Source organism: Phalacrocorax carbo, chromosome 12 (assembly GCF_963921805.1).
Source record: "Phalacrocorax carbo chromosome 12, bPhaCar2.1, whole genome shotgun sequence".
NCBI classification, from domain to species: Eukaryota; Metazoa; Chordata; class Aves; order Suliformes; family Phalacrocoracidae; genus Phalacrocorax; species Phalacrocorax carbo.
In genome coordinates, this window is record NC_087524.1 from 14,647,990 (window position 1) to 14,663,565 (window position 15,576).

Genomic DNA, 15,576 nt, shown 5'->3' on the forward strand with positions numbered 1-15,576 from the left:
TGGAAGAAAAAAAGTTAATACAGGTTTTAGCTGCTGCTGCTGGAACTTAAGCCTCATTCCTTGAAAATGAGGGCATGGGGGTGGAGAGAGATGGGACCTCAAAAAAATATGGAAAACAAATTGTAGCTCTTGTGCTGACTTCTACCAGCTGAGAACTATTGCTACAAAATATGTTTTTAAAACTGATTCCAAGATTTGGCATATTTCTACTAGTATTAGATACTAGATTAGGAAGATACTACTGTGGCTACAATTTTAACTGCTGACTTACAGTACTATCAGAAGGGACACTTTCACTGAGAATGGTTAAGCAGAGAAAAATAAGTAGAAAATATTAAAGAAAATATGGAAAGAGGAGTACGGAAATATTGAGGTAACGGAAGAATGTAAATCTGTTACTTTGAAATTAAGTGTAGCTTTAGGTTGCAGTTTATTAGTAAACATACTTCATATTCAAAGCCTGTAATTTGTTGTGTATTATTCAGAAGTAGGCCAATGGAAAAAACTTGCAGTGAGGCACAAAGATAATGGTATCTAGAATTTCTTATACTGAATGTACTGTAATATCATCTTGCTTCTGCTGTTGCATTTGTTCCATAACATATATTTACATTCCTTCAATAACAACAGGGGATGGCTTATATGTATTTTGTTTTTCAAGTTACTTCCCAGATAGAGGTTCACAGACTGGGAGGAATCCATTTTTCATCAGAGTCTTGCAAGTCTGAGATTAATTAAAATATGCATTCACACTGTTAAATAAAATTTGTCCAGATGAGATTTTAAAAATAATGTAGAAGTGATTAGCTCCTGATGTCCTTTTCAAGGTGTTATCCAGGGAACTGTTAAATTACTAGGAACTTAATCAATAAGAGTAATTTCTCTTCATCTTTTAATAGAAGAAAATCAGCTGCTGCGCTTGTCAGAACTAGCTGTTTCATTGACAAGGAATCCAGAATACAAGGTTCTGAGGCTTCTGAACTCCTTCCTTCTCCTTTTCCAACCGTACTGATCTCAGCACTATAGAAGTTTCATATGTGTCATGAAAATGCAGGTAGAGCAGCCATGTTGGTGGTTTTGATGAGGGAGACCAAACTATGAACGTACCCTTTACTTGCGTGCACTATGAATATGCATAGGTCAAAATTTAGACATGAGTCCATGGGAAAATAAATTCCATCAGATGTTTATGATAATTAACAATTTTCCAGTGTAAATCCAGGAAACTCCAAAGAGAGAGTGCAGTGACTAAAACATGACACAGTTTAAATGGAAGGAGATACCTGGCTGATGGGAGAGGAGTTCATCTCTGGATTGCTGTGTGAGTGAGCACATAGTACACTCAAGTGCACTATATAGGTGCTGATTTGATTTAGATGTCCCTGGGGATAAATGGTGCTGAAAAGTTTGATTTAGCAGTAATTTCATGGACTGGGTGTACAAGTCATGTCTGAGCTGCCAAAGGAAAAGGTTTTACCCTTCCACAAAGTCTCATATGCCTACGTCTGTTACTTTTACTGTATAATCCATTTTACCGCCCTTTTTTCCAAGAAGCTAATGAGGGTGTGTAGTGTCCGAAGGCTTTTATAACTTAGTGTTTAAATACTTTTACTAAATGAAGGCGACTCAAGGAAGTTCCACTTCCACATTTACGATCTACTTCCTATTAAGTGAGCAATAAGTGTGGGAGTAATCAACTAAGGATGGTTGGTAATAGCTTCTGTATTTGTCAATATATTGACAGCTTTTGGAATATGGTTTGGAATGCAGCCTTTTAGATCCTTTACTGTTAAGAGCAATTAACCATAAGCAGAATAAGCTGTTAAGAATATATTCCTTTGTTTCTCACTGAAAGCACAGCAAAGATTTACACAATTAAAGTTATCTTTTGAGAAGAAGCTTTTCCAGCTTAAAGTGCCTAAAGAATCATTCCATAAACATAGAGGGAAAAACATGAATGGATTTAGGAAAATGTAACTGATTATATAGTAGCAGCACCTCAATGAACATTTATTGTAGAGCATCAAGATCATAGCAAAATTACAAAATTTTGCACTCTGTGGTAACTGTAGGTGTTCTTCAGAAATGACACAAACTGTTTTATGAAAGATAGAAAAGTGTGTTACATCACTATATGCTGCATAGAAATGCCTGGTACGTGTTTCTCTAGTACCTCTTCAGTAAGAATCTCTCCTTCAGCATCAGCTGCCTATTCAACAAGTTCTGAAGGCTGAACAAACCGTAGGATTCCTGACGTAGAAATATTCTGTCAATAGTATCTTATGTTTAATTGTGGTTCCAGTCTGGTTGTAATATTACCTTTTTCCCTATTTGCCTTAGGCTGGGCAGAGACATTGGAGTGTGTGTGGTATGGGACACTGGCGCAGAAGTGTGCATTGTGTGTTATTCCTTATCAGTAGGATGGGAACGTTAAAACTCAATCCCTCTGATAGAAATTCAATACTAGGATTATGAAGTGGAAATTAAATTATTATATACAGGTCACCACTTAGTAACGTATCAGTTCACAAGCAGGAGCCCCGTATTAAATCTTAGTCATAATTAAAACTTCAGTGAAAGCAGAATATGATCGTCAAGATAGGTACAGAGTTACTTTGTGTGAAGGAAAGACTTTAGGTGTAGTGTGAATATTAGCTGGTAATTTTCCAGTGTGGTGTGGGAACTTACTGACACGTTTACCAGAGGGAGGTTATTTAGTTTTGCATGCTTGGTTAGAAAAGAGGGAGGGCTGCCTAAACAAGATAGTCATTTGTATAAACGTGGGAAGGAAAAGCAAAAAGAAAGCTCAATAACCGGGAACATGAAGGCTTGTTTTGAGGTGACAATCAGTGAGCAGACCGCTGTGGAGAGATTTACTTCAGCCACTGATAAAGAGGAGTGGAGTGATGATGATGTTTCTGCGATTCTCTTTCAGTTCAAATTTCAGGAGCTTTTAAAGGTGCCGTTTTTTTGCTTCTAGACTATTCTTGTTGTGGGCCATAATTGTAGTATTAACTCTGCCTTTGTTCAAATGGTTTCAAAGCTTTCTTTTTGTTCACTTTTGTCAAAAGCAAGGGTTCCAATTGTATTAGACATTTTACCAAACATCTGCAATAATACTTTCTTTAATTAGACATTTGAAACTAATGGAATTTTGTCATTGCTTTTGCCATTGCTCGGGATTTCACCTTGTACAGGAAAGATGTATTGTTAATAATTTTCTGTATTGTGCATTGACAAGGTAGACTTTAATGTCTGTTCTCAAACTGCTATTATTTAAGGCGTAGAGGAGAGCCCCATATGACACATGCATAGTTCTAAACTCTACAGAAAATAAACTAAATGATGTGCTAGTGAAATATTCTTCAAAGCAGCTTATAATTGAAATAGTAATATATTTTTAATACACCTTGTAGAAAATGTGTTTAGGATGTAGTATTGAAATCCATGAAAATTCCTTTAGTTATAAAGTAAAATACAGGTGAAGAATTCTCACTTTTCCTTTTTGATTTTATAGCTTGCACGTGCAGTGGACATGCAAATATTTGTCACATGCAAACAGGAAAATGTTTCTGCACAACTAAAGGAATCAAAGGAGACCAGTGTCAACTGTAAGTACAATTCAGTGTAGCCCGAAGTTAATGCAATTCATGCCTAGTGTATAATAATTTTTTTTTTCCTTTTGGAATTTGGTTTTGGATTTTGTGATTGACACATGATTGAAACATGACTAATGTTTTAATGATGAATTTAGTGTTCCCTACATTTCTTAGGAAATGTCAATATAGCTAAGTCTTTTGTTAAAGAATTACATCACAATATTATTAATATTTTGCAGTCACTAGAGATTTAAAAATATATTATGTAAAAATATGTCACTGGAGAATTACCTGTAATTATTCTAAGTTAAAAATGTCTGTGAAATTTGTAGTTGTATTCAGTACATTTGTTACGTGTCTTGATCAGAATCTGCAGTGATTAGATTTTGAGAGTTTTGTAAACGTATTAAGGTGCACAGTGGTTTAGACATTTTCCCATATCATTAAATCTTGAACAGAGGGATGTGTAGACCTGTCATGGAAAGTACAATTAGCGTATCTTGTTTTGTACTGTAATAGCTTATTGTGTGTGTTTAGAGGAAGAGCTTCCAACTTAAAATAGGACATAAGAAATGGGAGGACTGAGAACGAGGAACCACTGAAGTGGAGTGACCTGTCAAGTAGGAGAAATAACACATTAAAGTTAACTGTGAATCGCCTTATATTTAAAGATGTTTCTTTCAGTTCATTCTATCCTCTCCACTGCATTGTCCAATAGGAATCTTATTCCTGTTGCAATTATAGTTATTTTCAATAGTATCTGGCCACAAAATTGTCTTCGCAATGGTGATTGGAACCGGGGAAAAGGCATAAATACAGCTTACTCCCGTCCAGCAGGGAGAGGTGCCAGAAGGTTATGTTCTGCCTGCCATGAGGCACATTCTTTCACTGGATCTGTGGATTCATCTTTGACATACTTAATGAACTGGCCTGAATCCTACCCTTACACTTTGCTTGGTAATTAGCCAAGAAACAAAAATATTTGTTGTGGAAGCAATGTGTACATTTGTGAGAAAGAGCTGTGCTGGCAGGTAACTGTTTCACTGGTACCTCTGGGACTTTTTGTCTAGCTAATGCTAGACTCTCAGGATGAGATGGGGCACCAAGATTTTAGGACTAAATGATGAATTTTTATCATGATGAAAGCTGAGGAGTTGATAATACATTTAAACTCTGAATTAAGTCTTCACTGAGAAGTTGTTTTTTCCTCTTTTTGTGTACAAACAATTAATCGTTTAAAAATGTTAATGAGTGGTTTGATTACCAGTGCGTGGCCCGGGCATATGTGGATGCCATTCTACCTGTTTACAAAGAATGGGAAAAAAAATGGAAAATCTACTCCTCTGTGCATCGTAACACTTGAACTGCAGGAAACAGTTTCTTTGCTCGTAACTCTAATTCCCTCCAACTACCATTCAGCCTAAGATGCTCTGTATAGACCTTTTCCCTGGTTTGTATTTCATGTACTTATTTCGCTATTGCTTTCCCTTTGTCTTGTGTCTGTTTCATCATCGTTTTCTCTGCTCTGATTTGGAACTTTGTCTCATACGGTCGATTGTGCTGCTCAGCCGTATCAGTTTGCTGTCCTGAGTTTATTTCTGTCATAAAAGTTTTTTTTATCTAATTTACTGAACCAGAAGAGAACAGGTTGTTGTGGTCGTGGATTTGGTTGTCCTTGTGAAGAGTTACAGCAATTCCACAAAATGGAGGAAACAGGGATTGGAATTTTGATATTTCAGAGTAAACTTAACAATTTCAGACTGAAAATCCCTGGTTTTGTCACATGTAATACGTTCCCCTTCCTAGATTCTTACGCAGGCCAAAGACTTATCCAGGACAAGCTGTGTTGTTAAAGCATTTGGTATTCCAAATGCTTTCTTTTGGATGAAATAAACTCTGCAGAGCAGCCATTTTCAAATTGGTTTTGGCTCTGATCACATTTCAGATGGTGAGCTTCACATCTGTTTGGTTTATAGACAGAAATATTAGCATAAAAATTGAATTGTTGCTCTTAAGTCCTTTCCTAACTCTGTTATTTAAAACCAAATTTGAAAAAAGGCTATGTAGAGGATCGAGTTTATGACAGCACATGTAGAAAGAGACCAGTTCCAGTTATAGACACTTTGAACATATTAGGAGACTAACTAGGATAGAATTTCAACACTAGAGACTCATTGTTAAGATCAGTGGATATCCTGAGGAAAGCTGATAACAACAGATTTAGAGTTTTAGGACATGTTGAGGGATGATACACTTAGGATTTGTCATTTTACTCTGATGCTTGGTTTGGGAGAGTGATCCATTCATGTATGGAAGTTTCAGTCAAATCTTGTTTTTAAATATTTCCCTTAGAACATCAGGAGATAACAACAGTAAAAATAGGTCACTCCTGAAACACTGTATCCAATCCCGTATTGCCATCTAATTTGTAAACTTGATATGAAGAATACAAATGGGATCAGATTCGTATTATGTTTAAAAAATGCCCTATTTTCTCTTTAAAAATTATACTTAGACTCAAAACCGGTTTTGAAAATATCATATTCCATTGTCAAAATACATACATGGTAGTTATCTACAAGATAAGGATTATTTTAAATCAGCTAAATGCTTTACTTCTATTTATTACCTTATTATATTCTGCATAAATCATCTGCAATTTGATTCAAAGTGTGAATACTGTTCTCCATAGGTCTGGATAGAAATTGTGGCTTTTGTGCAATTTCAGCAGCAAACCTATAGCTCTCTGATTTCTAAAATAAGGATTTTTGTGAAAATTCCAACTTTACAACACTTTTCTGTTCCCCCCCCCACTGTAAGAGCAGCTAGTTATTTGTGTTTTTATGGAGGATCCTTATTTTTTCATATTTTTTATTTATTAGCATATCCATCTATCGGTTATATTAATTTCCGAATTATTCTGTTGGACAGCATGAAGCACAGTGGCAGTTTAAATCAAAATTAGCACCTTAAAGCAGCTTTGAGCATTCTGTTTTACAATGTTTCTTTAATGACACGTGATAACATTTTTTCCAAGAAGAAATATTTTTGTTTCCTTTAAGTAGGTAGTTTCATTTGGTAAAAACCTGTAAAGATCTCCTAATCAGGAGGAACTGATTAGAGTGGTTAGATTATTTAAACTAACTAGAAGGTAAAACAATAAAAACAGATACAAGTAAAATACTTAGATTTTCCCCCCCCCTAATTTTAATAATAAAATGTGCCATTGATAGCAACAGGAAAAACATATTGACTTAAAACATATTTTTAGGTAAAACTGTTACTTTAAAGTAACTTCATTTAATTTCCTGTAATATTTCATTTGCTAGCTGCTCATTTTTTTCCCTCATAGCATTTTGTCTACAGAGGTCTCATTGTATCCATCTGCAGGATTATATACACAGATAAGTTTTCAGGAATAGGCCTATGGAAATGTAAAGAATATGCTAAGGGGATGTTTCAAAATTCAGTTTTTTATATTAAATGAGAGAACTTTTACTAGATGCAAGGAAGAAAATTATGAAAATTATAGAATTAACTGAGTAGTTAAATCATCCTTTGAGGAGTTTCAGTATGTCTGGGCTCTTCCAAGAGACAACCTTCACCTGGAGATGTGTCTGTAGCTTTTGTCATCCCTTGTAAATCTGGACGTATTACAAGCACCTGGAAAGGTTACGGTGTTCCAAATGCTTGGTGGAAACAGGGTTTTATCGTGAATTTTTCAAATTGTCAGTTTTTACTGGATGTACTGTAACATTTATGGCACCGTACTTCCCAGTTACAGCCATTGCTGTAGTTCTGGGAGAAGGAAATCAATCTCTCTTGTTAAGTACTTTCTGCTGAGGCAGATTTTAGGCTATTGGACCTGTCCTGCTGGTGTTGAAACTGTATCTTTGAATGATGGGCAGGGTAGATATCATTTTAGTGTATCTAAGTCCCCAGGCAGAAATCAGAATAATAATTATTTTACCTAACCAGGAAACATTAAAATGTTGAGAACGTCTGTTGTTCTGTGTAAAAACCCGAAAATAAAAACAAAAAAAAAACTTCCATAAAAGTCTAAGAACTGGGCAAAAACTGGGCTTCAAGACTTCTGTAACAAAGAGCTGCTAGGTGGAAATAAAATATCAGGGCAGGGAAAAATCCTTATTTTAACTATCATATATCATAGTATATTTCATGTAGTTGTAAGAAGGATAAATTTAAGAGTATAAAATTTATAGATCCAGGGTATTCTGGAATAAAACGTTGCTAAAACTATTGCTAAATTAAATTCTAATAAATATTCAGACTATTCATTTCTCAGTCATACTGTTATTTCTTCTGAAAAGGGGAAAGAAATACTATTTTATTTATTAAAATATGCCCTGTTTATTTGGTAAAGTCTTCACTGTATGCAAACTTTAAAAATATCCAGCTGTCCTCTCCTGTATAATTCCCCTTCACAGAATGGTATAATTCCTCTTACTGGATGGAAAGGCAGGTAAAAATATACTGGGTTATGAGTCAAATTCACCATTCTATTGATTTCATTGCAGCTTTATTTGCTGATAGCAGAGTAAATCTGTTCCCCGTTATTTCCTCTCAGAGCTCTGCTTTCTGCTTTCCATCGGGGGAAAAACTGACAACAATCATATAACAAATTCACTTTATTAGAATTTCCTTTATCAAAGACACACACACACCCCCCCACCACCACCCACCCCACCCCCACCCCAAACAAACAAACAAACAAAAACAACCCAGGGAGATTCTAGTTGTTGGAAGTCTGATAAAGCTTCTTCTATTGAAGAATTACTTTTCCTCATAGAGTGTGGAATCCATTTATTACTAGTTACTATGGTGATCTGTGTTTTTCTAAAGTGAAGTTAAAAGTATAATATTTAATGCTTTAAAATACTAGAGGAAAGTGTATTTTAATTTTTTTCAAGATTTTTTTCCTTTTACTTTCATTTGGTCATATTCCATCATTAGTTTTATATGTTTGAATGTGTTTGATGTGGGGAGTTTTCTCCTTGTTCATGCTGACTCCGATGCTTGAGTTTTCCATTTACCAGAAAACTTTGTACCTATGCCTGTTACTCCATTAGCTGTGATGTTTCAAGGAGAATTCCAGCAAAATCTGGCATGTAGATCTAGGTGGATTTAGTGACTGCCTCTGTTCTTATCTACCTGCCTGAAAATTTTAACTTGCTTCTGTAAGGATAGGTTCAAGCCCTCAGCTAGTTCTCCAATACAGAGATCGTTAGGTTGCTATGGACAAAAATAAAATAATACACTTCACTATTAAATGTATGTTTTAAATGGACTAAATTTTTGTTTTATGTGTAGTTATTGTTGCCAGATCTTTCAAGGACTTGAGATACTTTGGTTTTTTTTAATTTAAATTGTGTTTCTGGCATCAATTATTTTTGCTTAAATTGCAGCTTTCATTTAAACAATATGTCTAATATCAGAGCTTCCGAACATGACCCAAATGCACTTTAGTGGATTAAACAGTCAGAAAGCAAATATCAGGCACTTAAAACACTTGAGATTATTTTTCTTCGAATTTTAGATTAAAAACTAAGTTTGTGATTTGGAACAGGCGTTGTACAGTATGTTTTAAAATGGCTTTTGGCAGGATTGTATGTCACCATCAGCCTTTTTTTGTGCTGCGGTAGGCTCACTTTCTCTACTTCAGTATATTCAGTATACGACATGTAAGGTTCATGAGGCGCTCTGGGATCTTTCACAGTTGCAGGCTCTCTGTAAATGTGAAAGAACACTTTCCATAAGCATTGTTACATTGCAAACATTACATTTTATTCAGGAAATTGCCCAACACTGTAAAAATAGGGAACTGGAGTTTGAATGTCCTGTATTGTTCCTGGAAGGCAGTGTTCTTGGTGAAGACATGAGAAGGAGCTAGTGGCTAAGGGAGCAGCTGCAGGCACTTAGCCAAGAGCTTTGTATACTGGTACTCTATTGTCAGTCAGTTGTGAATGTGTTAAATCTTGAGAACACTGCAATATTGATATTACAGCGTAAAACTAGTAAAGTTAGAAAGATGTGTCTTGCCAAGAGCTGAATTAAAAATGGTACATGTAATTTTCTTAGGTGCTCCATTCTGATGAAATATATGTTTTATCTTTCTGAGTTCGGCACTAATTGTCTGGAAAACGGGAACAGTTTGGGTATAACGGTTTTTTTTCATGAGAATAAAGTAATTTTGCTCTTGGCTTCTAAGTTAGGTTCTTCCATAGCTGACTGTATGCATGTATATAAGTGTGTCTTTTGGTTTGGCAAGCTAAACAGAGCAGAATCTACTCACCACTGGGCTTCAGTTGTTCTCTAGCATTTTTTATATTCATTATTTTCTCTCCAGGCTACCCCCAAAAATACAAACTGCAGAGCAAAACAGACTTTCTTGATAACTTTCCAGACACTCCTGGACGTAAAATAGGAACTCAAGCAGTATACCCGTCTCTTGTGCACAACTGGTTTATGTTAGTATTCATGCTGGATATAGATTTAATTAAGTAATATCTTTTTTGTTTCCCATCTGAAAAATTTATGGTGCTGGATTTTCTTTCAAAGTACCTTGTTTTTAAAAATTGTTCCTCCTGTGCCAGGGCCATACCATTCAGTGATTGGCATTTGAATAATCTGTTTTGCTTAGTGCAGGATGTATCAGTGAAGCTGTGGAACAGGGCAGGCTGCCTAAGTCTTTCACGGATGACGTGCCAGTGAGACCTGTTTTAAATTCTAGTGCTCAGGATGCGTCTATTAGCACTTCTTACAAAAGGGGTTTGCTTTATAACAATTTTTAGTGCTAAGTCTTGCTATAGCCCCAATTGTTTAAGGTTATATAGGTAAAGTAATGCTTCTACATATAATTTTTATTATAATAGAGTAGCACAGCTGACAAGAATAGACACGTTTGCATGTTCTTTAGGTCTAAAATAGACCCATAAAGATTTAAAGCTAAATATACACTGAAGACAATTCTGCCTTTAATTAGGTATGTACTGAGTCTGACTGGGCTGAATTTAGGAGTGGGAGTGACGCTAATGTTTAATCTCACATAGGAAAAAGAGAAACAGGGCTAGCCTGTGCGACTTGGAAGTTACTGGGGAGAGGAGAGGAAGGGAGGTTATAACTGCCAAGAACTGCTTTATTGTTAAGTCTGATTTTTTGTTTTCCAGCGAAGTTGTGACCTTAGCTTCTGCCCTTGTTTTTAGAAAGTGTTTTGGAGGTTTTGAGGCTGTTCCTGTACATCTAAGGAGGGGACGAAGGGCCTTGTGTCTTGGGCTGGCTTCACACCTTGCCTAGGGTAACTTTAAACCAGAATTGCACATATCTGTGTAGCACAATATTCCGCCTTAGTCTCAGGCGGGGTTACAACAGGTTGCAAAGACTTAGGATTTGAGCACTTTTTCCCCCCAGTTCAAGCTGTTGAAAACGATGTCGGGGCTGTGCTGCTTTGTGTCCTTTAGGGTGTGCAATGAAGGCCCCTGGCAGTGCTTCTCCGTGGCCAGGACTAGAACTGCAGTTAAGAGCTAGCAAGGCCAAGGCTTATGAAAAGTAACATTAGCCAAAAATCAGTATGAACAGCTCTTATAAAGCAACCAGCCCAATGGGAGCGGTGCATGCCGTTACACTGTTTCTTGGGACTGCTTCTTTGAGAAGATGTAAAAGGAGACCGAAGCATTTCTTGTAAGACAGCCAAGGGACAGTGTGGTTCAGATTCCAGAAAAAACTTGTTTGAGGTTGCTGACAGTGGAGGCCAGCTTCTTCTCAACACGCAAGTCTACTAGCCAGTTATCTCTCCTAATCTGCATGAACGAAATACCCCCACAGGCTATTCTTTCTGTCCAGATAAGATGCTGGGGTCCCCACAAATCATAAATATGACCAGTTTGAGTATCATGATCACTACCTCTGTTAACCATTAATATAATTATTCTGTTCTTTTCATGCTGCTGTGGTTGGATTATGAACTGTCATTGTTCACAGGAGCTATAATAAGTCTCACAGATCATAAATTGTCCTGTATAGGGTAACATCTGTGAATTATTCTAGTAGAGTACTTTTTACTACTCCTTATTAACGAACTTCCGTACCTCAGTATAGCCGGGCACCGTGTGCGTGACCTAACCATTTTATGTGTACTTCACTATTCAGTATACCTGCTCTCAGATTCCAGCTCTTTTTCAGACAGTAACAGCGTGTCCACCTGATGGCCTGTATGTCACACACCTGCCTGGTGAATGTGCTTATCCAGCTCTTTCTGTCCAGAGAAAATATATACACGCCTAAGTCCAGGAAATGGTTTTGAATTGTAACTCCCCGTCGTACAGGACACACCTAATCGAGTGTACGGGTAGCTAAGAAACTCTCTTAGCTGGGTTGCCCCTAGGCACCTAACTGCAAGCTGTTTGCTGTGTGGGCAGTTGTGGTAGTTCCTCCGGGTTTGGGAATTCTACTCGAGCAACTGGGCATCCGACAGTCTGGTGGTGTGACAGGAAGCATTACTGTCGCTGTTCGTTTGGGCTCCGATCCATTCAGTTTTGATGCTCTTTTTTGTTCCATTGAATCCCTTTTAAGTGAAGTTGGATTCTTCTCCCTAGGTAGTTGTGCCCCTCTGAAGTCTGTTAAATCTGTCTTTACAGACTTTATGCCATAAAATTAACTCCTGCAGATTGTTTTCTAAGAATTAGAAAGATAGCTTATTTTTCTTTTGAATCTCAAAGACGACAATGCTTAATCCTCCATCTCTTCCTAACCCAAAATCCCACTTCAATTTTTAAAAGTTAGAATATGTGCTGCAGGGAGGGGAGAAAGAGTAAGACAGATTTTCAGTGGAGCATGAAGTTGTTTGGGCCTTCCCACTGCTTTGGTTAAAGATGATGGGTTCCCTTCATAGAAGGCAAAGAAAGTAATTGATGACTTTTCTGGATACTCATCCTGTCATCATCATTCAGCTGAGTTGTGACTTACAAAACCAGATATTTGAGGGAGCTCTTTTTAAAAATTCCTGTGTATACTGTGATATTGTAGCTGATTAAATTCAATGTATGATATGTTATAGTAACAGCCCTCTGCATTGCTATTATTATTGCTGACTGCTGCTACCAGAGTCAGCTTAGGACAATTAACTGTAGAGCAGAAGGGAGGAAAGTGATATTTCCTTCATGGAAGGGGAATATTTAAGGAGATTTTTTTCAAAGATTTAAGAGTAAACAGTCCTACAAAACCTAATGGAGGACAAAATATTTTGAGGGTAAGCATCTTTCAGAAAACAAATCTTGCTAGTAAAGTTTTTCATGGACCCTTTCTCTAGACCAAAAAATTTGACATATATGATTATTTTTGCCTTCATGAAACACAAACACTGGTCAGCTTTAGTATATGCATGCATTTGAGAAATCAGTGCTATTGGAGTGTTTTTTATATTTTGGTCTTCCTAAGGAGATCTTGGCTAGTGTATGAGACGCAGATCAGCCATAAAAATGGTTTATCAAAATTTTATGTATCGTTATTGGTCCTTTGTGCTGGAAAGCAGCCAAGGAGAGCCAAAGAGTTTCCTGACATGCCCCCATCCTTGCCATTGCTTGTAGTTCATATCAGCATCTTAGACAAAGGCAGTTTGTCGGTTGTAGGGAGAGGAGAAAAGAAGGGAAAAAAAGGCAAAAGAAGGGCTTAGAGCAAGTTTTGCTGTCACCATAATCAAAACTGTATTTGGATGTGTAAAGCCATCAACTTTCAGGTGTTTCATAAACAAGCAGGTTCTTTTTATTAACTTTCAATTTAGGGTAAGATAAAACAATCAAAATTTTCAAAATTGTGACTGAAAAAATAATTCTGATACTGGATGGTGACAATGACAACAGCAACAACAAGCAGCCAATCAGGAGACAAGGCAGAATGTCTGCCAGGAGCCGTACACCCAAATAGTCATGCGGGAGAGAGTCGTAATCTCACGCTGCTCGCCTGATGGGGAGGGAAAGCCTTGTGAATATTTCCAAGACACGTTTCCCCTCCCTTGCCTTCCCAGGAATCCCACTTCTCCACTGTGAGATGAGATGTGCTGCGCGTGCAGCTCAGTCCGAGGTGTCCTGCTGTTGTTGGCCTCGTTGGCTTGCTGCCCCCCACAAGCGCTTTGGATTACCCAGCTGCTTCTTGCCCCGGTGCAATGCAACTGCTCGTTGCTTACAAATGGGCACCAACATGAGATGTTATGTAGAGATGCTCATAGGCTATTTTGATTACTACACTGGGAGATACATTAATTGTTTATGATCGTTTTTGTAGGGCTTCACTTTTCTCCTGTGGTTTCTACCAAGGGTAAAATAGATACTTAATGTTTTCTGGAAGAATTGCTTAAAAATATTCTAGTAAGAGACCTTTATGAAATTCTTTCCCCTGAATTGTTCACAGTAGCAGTGTACTGGGGAGCTAGCAAGGTTTTTTACAGTATTTAACTAGAGAGAAAGGAGAATGGATCCGTTTTCACTAAATGATGATCAACAGAAATCAACCAACATTTGGATGGCTGAAGTTTGAAGAGAGTAGAGTTATACTGTAAAGAGGCATTATGATCATCATGATCTAAAGACAGACATTGCTTTCAATATGCAGAACTGGTATTCTGTTATGTACTGATAGACTTTAAATACTCTGCAACAGAAACTCCTGTTGTGGGCAAAACAAGTAAAAAATGTTGTCAGCCACAGGTATATTGAATTATTTATTAAACAGTATTGGATGTCCTCCGAAACACCTTTTGTGGTTTTTTTTTTTTGCTTGCTTTTCATTTCTTTATTTATTTTTTTTTAAATAAAGCAGTTTCTTCCTGAAATGACAACATTCACTGAGGCATAAAGCATCGATTCCCAGCAAATGATGAATAGCATTTGCGCTTTTTAAATGACTGAAAATAGGGATATTTTTCTTTTTTAATGAAAGAAAAATCCTTTTAAATAGAAATGAGTAAGCAATTATTTGACCTGTTCTATACTTAGTATGTTTTTATATTGTTCGTATCCATCACCTTCTATCTGAGACACATGATTAAATGTAGTCTGAGCTTTATTAAAGTGGATTTAGTTTTAACTATAAAATAGCTTTGTAATTAAATCCAGTAGGAAGTAGATATAGGAGTTACTTCAGTAATGGTGTCTCTTGAAATATCAGGCCATTTTACAAATAAAATGAAACCATTAGGATATTGCCTGTCAAAATAACTATTTCCCTTACTATTTCAGTATGTGGAAAATTCAAAATAAATAGCTAATGGGAAGTGAGTTGGAATTTAACCATCACAAGATTTATTTCTTCACTAATTGTAACTGATGTAACACATACCTCTTATATGCTCCAGGTTTTCCTTTTTAAGCTGGGCAGAGAATGTGTTCAAGGAGACTTTACAATGGAAGTAATATTTTTAATAGAAACTGTATTAATTTTGCCATTTTAAAAGAACATCAGGTTGAATGATTTGAAGGTGATACTGGTTTTATTAATTGACAGGTAACTGAAAATACTAGCTATTATCGAGTTGTTCTCTGTTGAAAATGGTTTTGTAACAGCAGAGTAAGCATTTGGTAGCTTTGAAGTCGTGTGTTGCTGATGCTGCTTAATCCAGCAAATTGATCACATAATTTTGACCAGGACTGAGCAAAAGCTCAAGGGACTATCTTTGTGTGTCTGTTAGGGCTTGTGCTAGCCAGGTCAATACATTGCATGAATTAATTTGTATTGAATGTAGAAATATTATAGCAGAAAGAATATATTGATGATAAATATTTGCTCAGGTGCACTGTTTTGTCTTGTGAAATGAGAAAGCAGTTTTCTAAGGAAGACCTGTCCTGAACATCCACATTTTCCTTATTTTTAAGTGTACAAGTTTCATGTATATAGTAACCCAAACATTTGAATGTTTTTAATGAAATTAATTGTGAATTTAATGAAATAGATACTGAAATAGAATCTG

General features: G+C 36.5%; 1 protein-coding gene across 3 annotated transcripts in view; it reads left to right on the plus strand.

Annotated features, from left to right (window-relative positions):
• Positions 1-15,576, plus strand: part of ATRNL1 (attractin like 1) — a 524,212-nt gene that overhangs the window by 161,641 nt on the left and 346,995 nt on the right. For all 3 annotated transcript variants that reach the window (XM_064464229.1, XM_064464230.1, XM_064464227.1), the window contains exon 20: positions 3,518-3,611. In XM_064464229.1, coding sequence (XP_064320299.1) covers positions 3,518-3,611 — 94 coding nt within the window. The remainder of the gene's footprint in view (positions 1-3,517; positions 3,612-15,576) is intronic.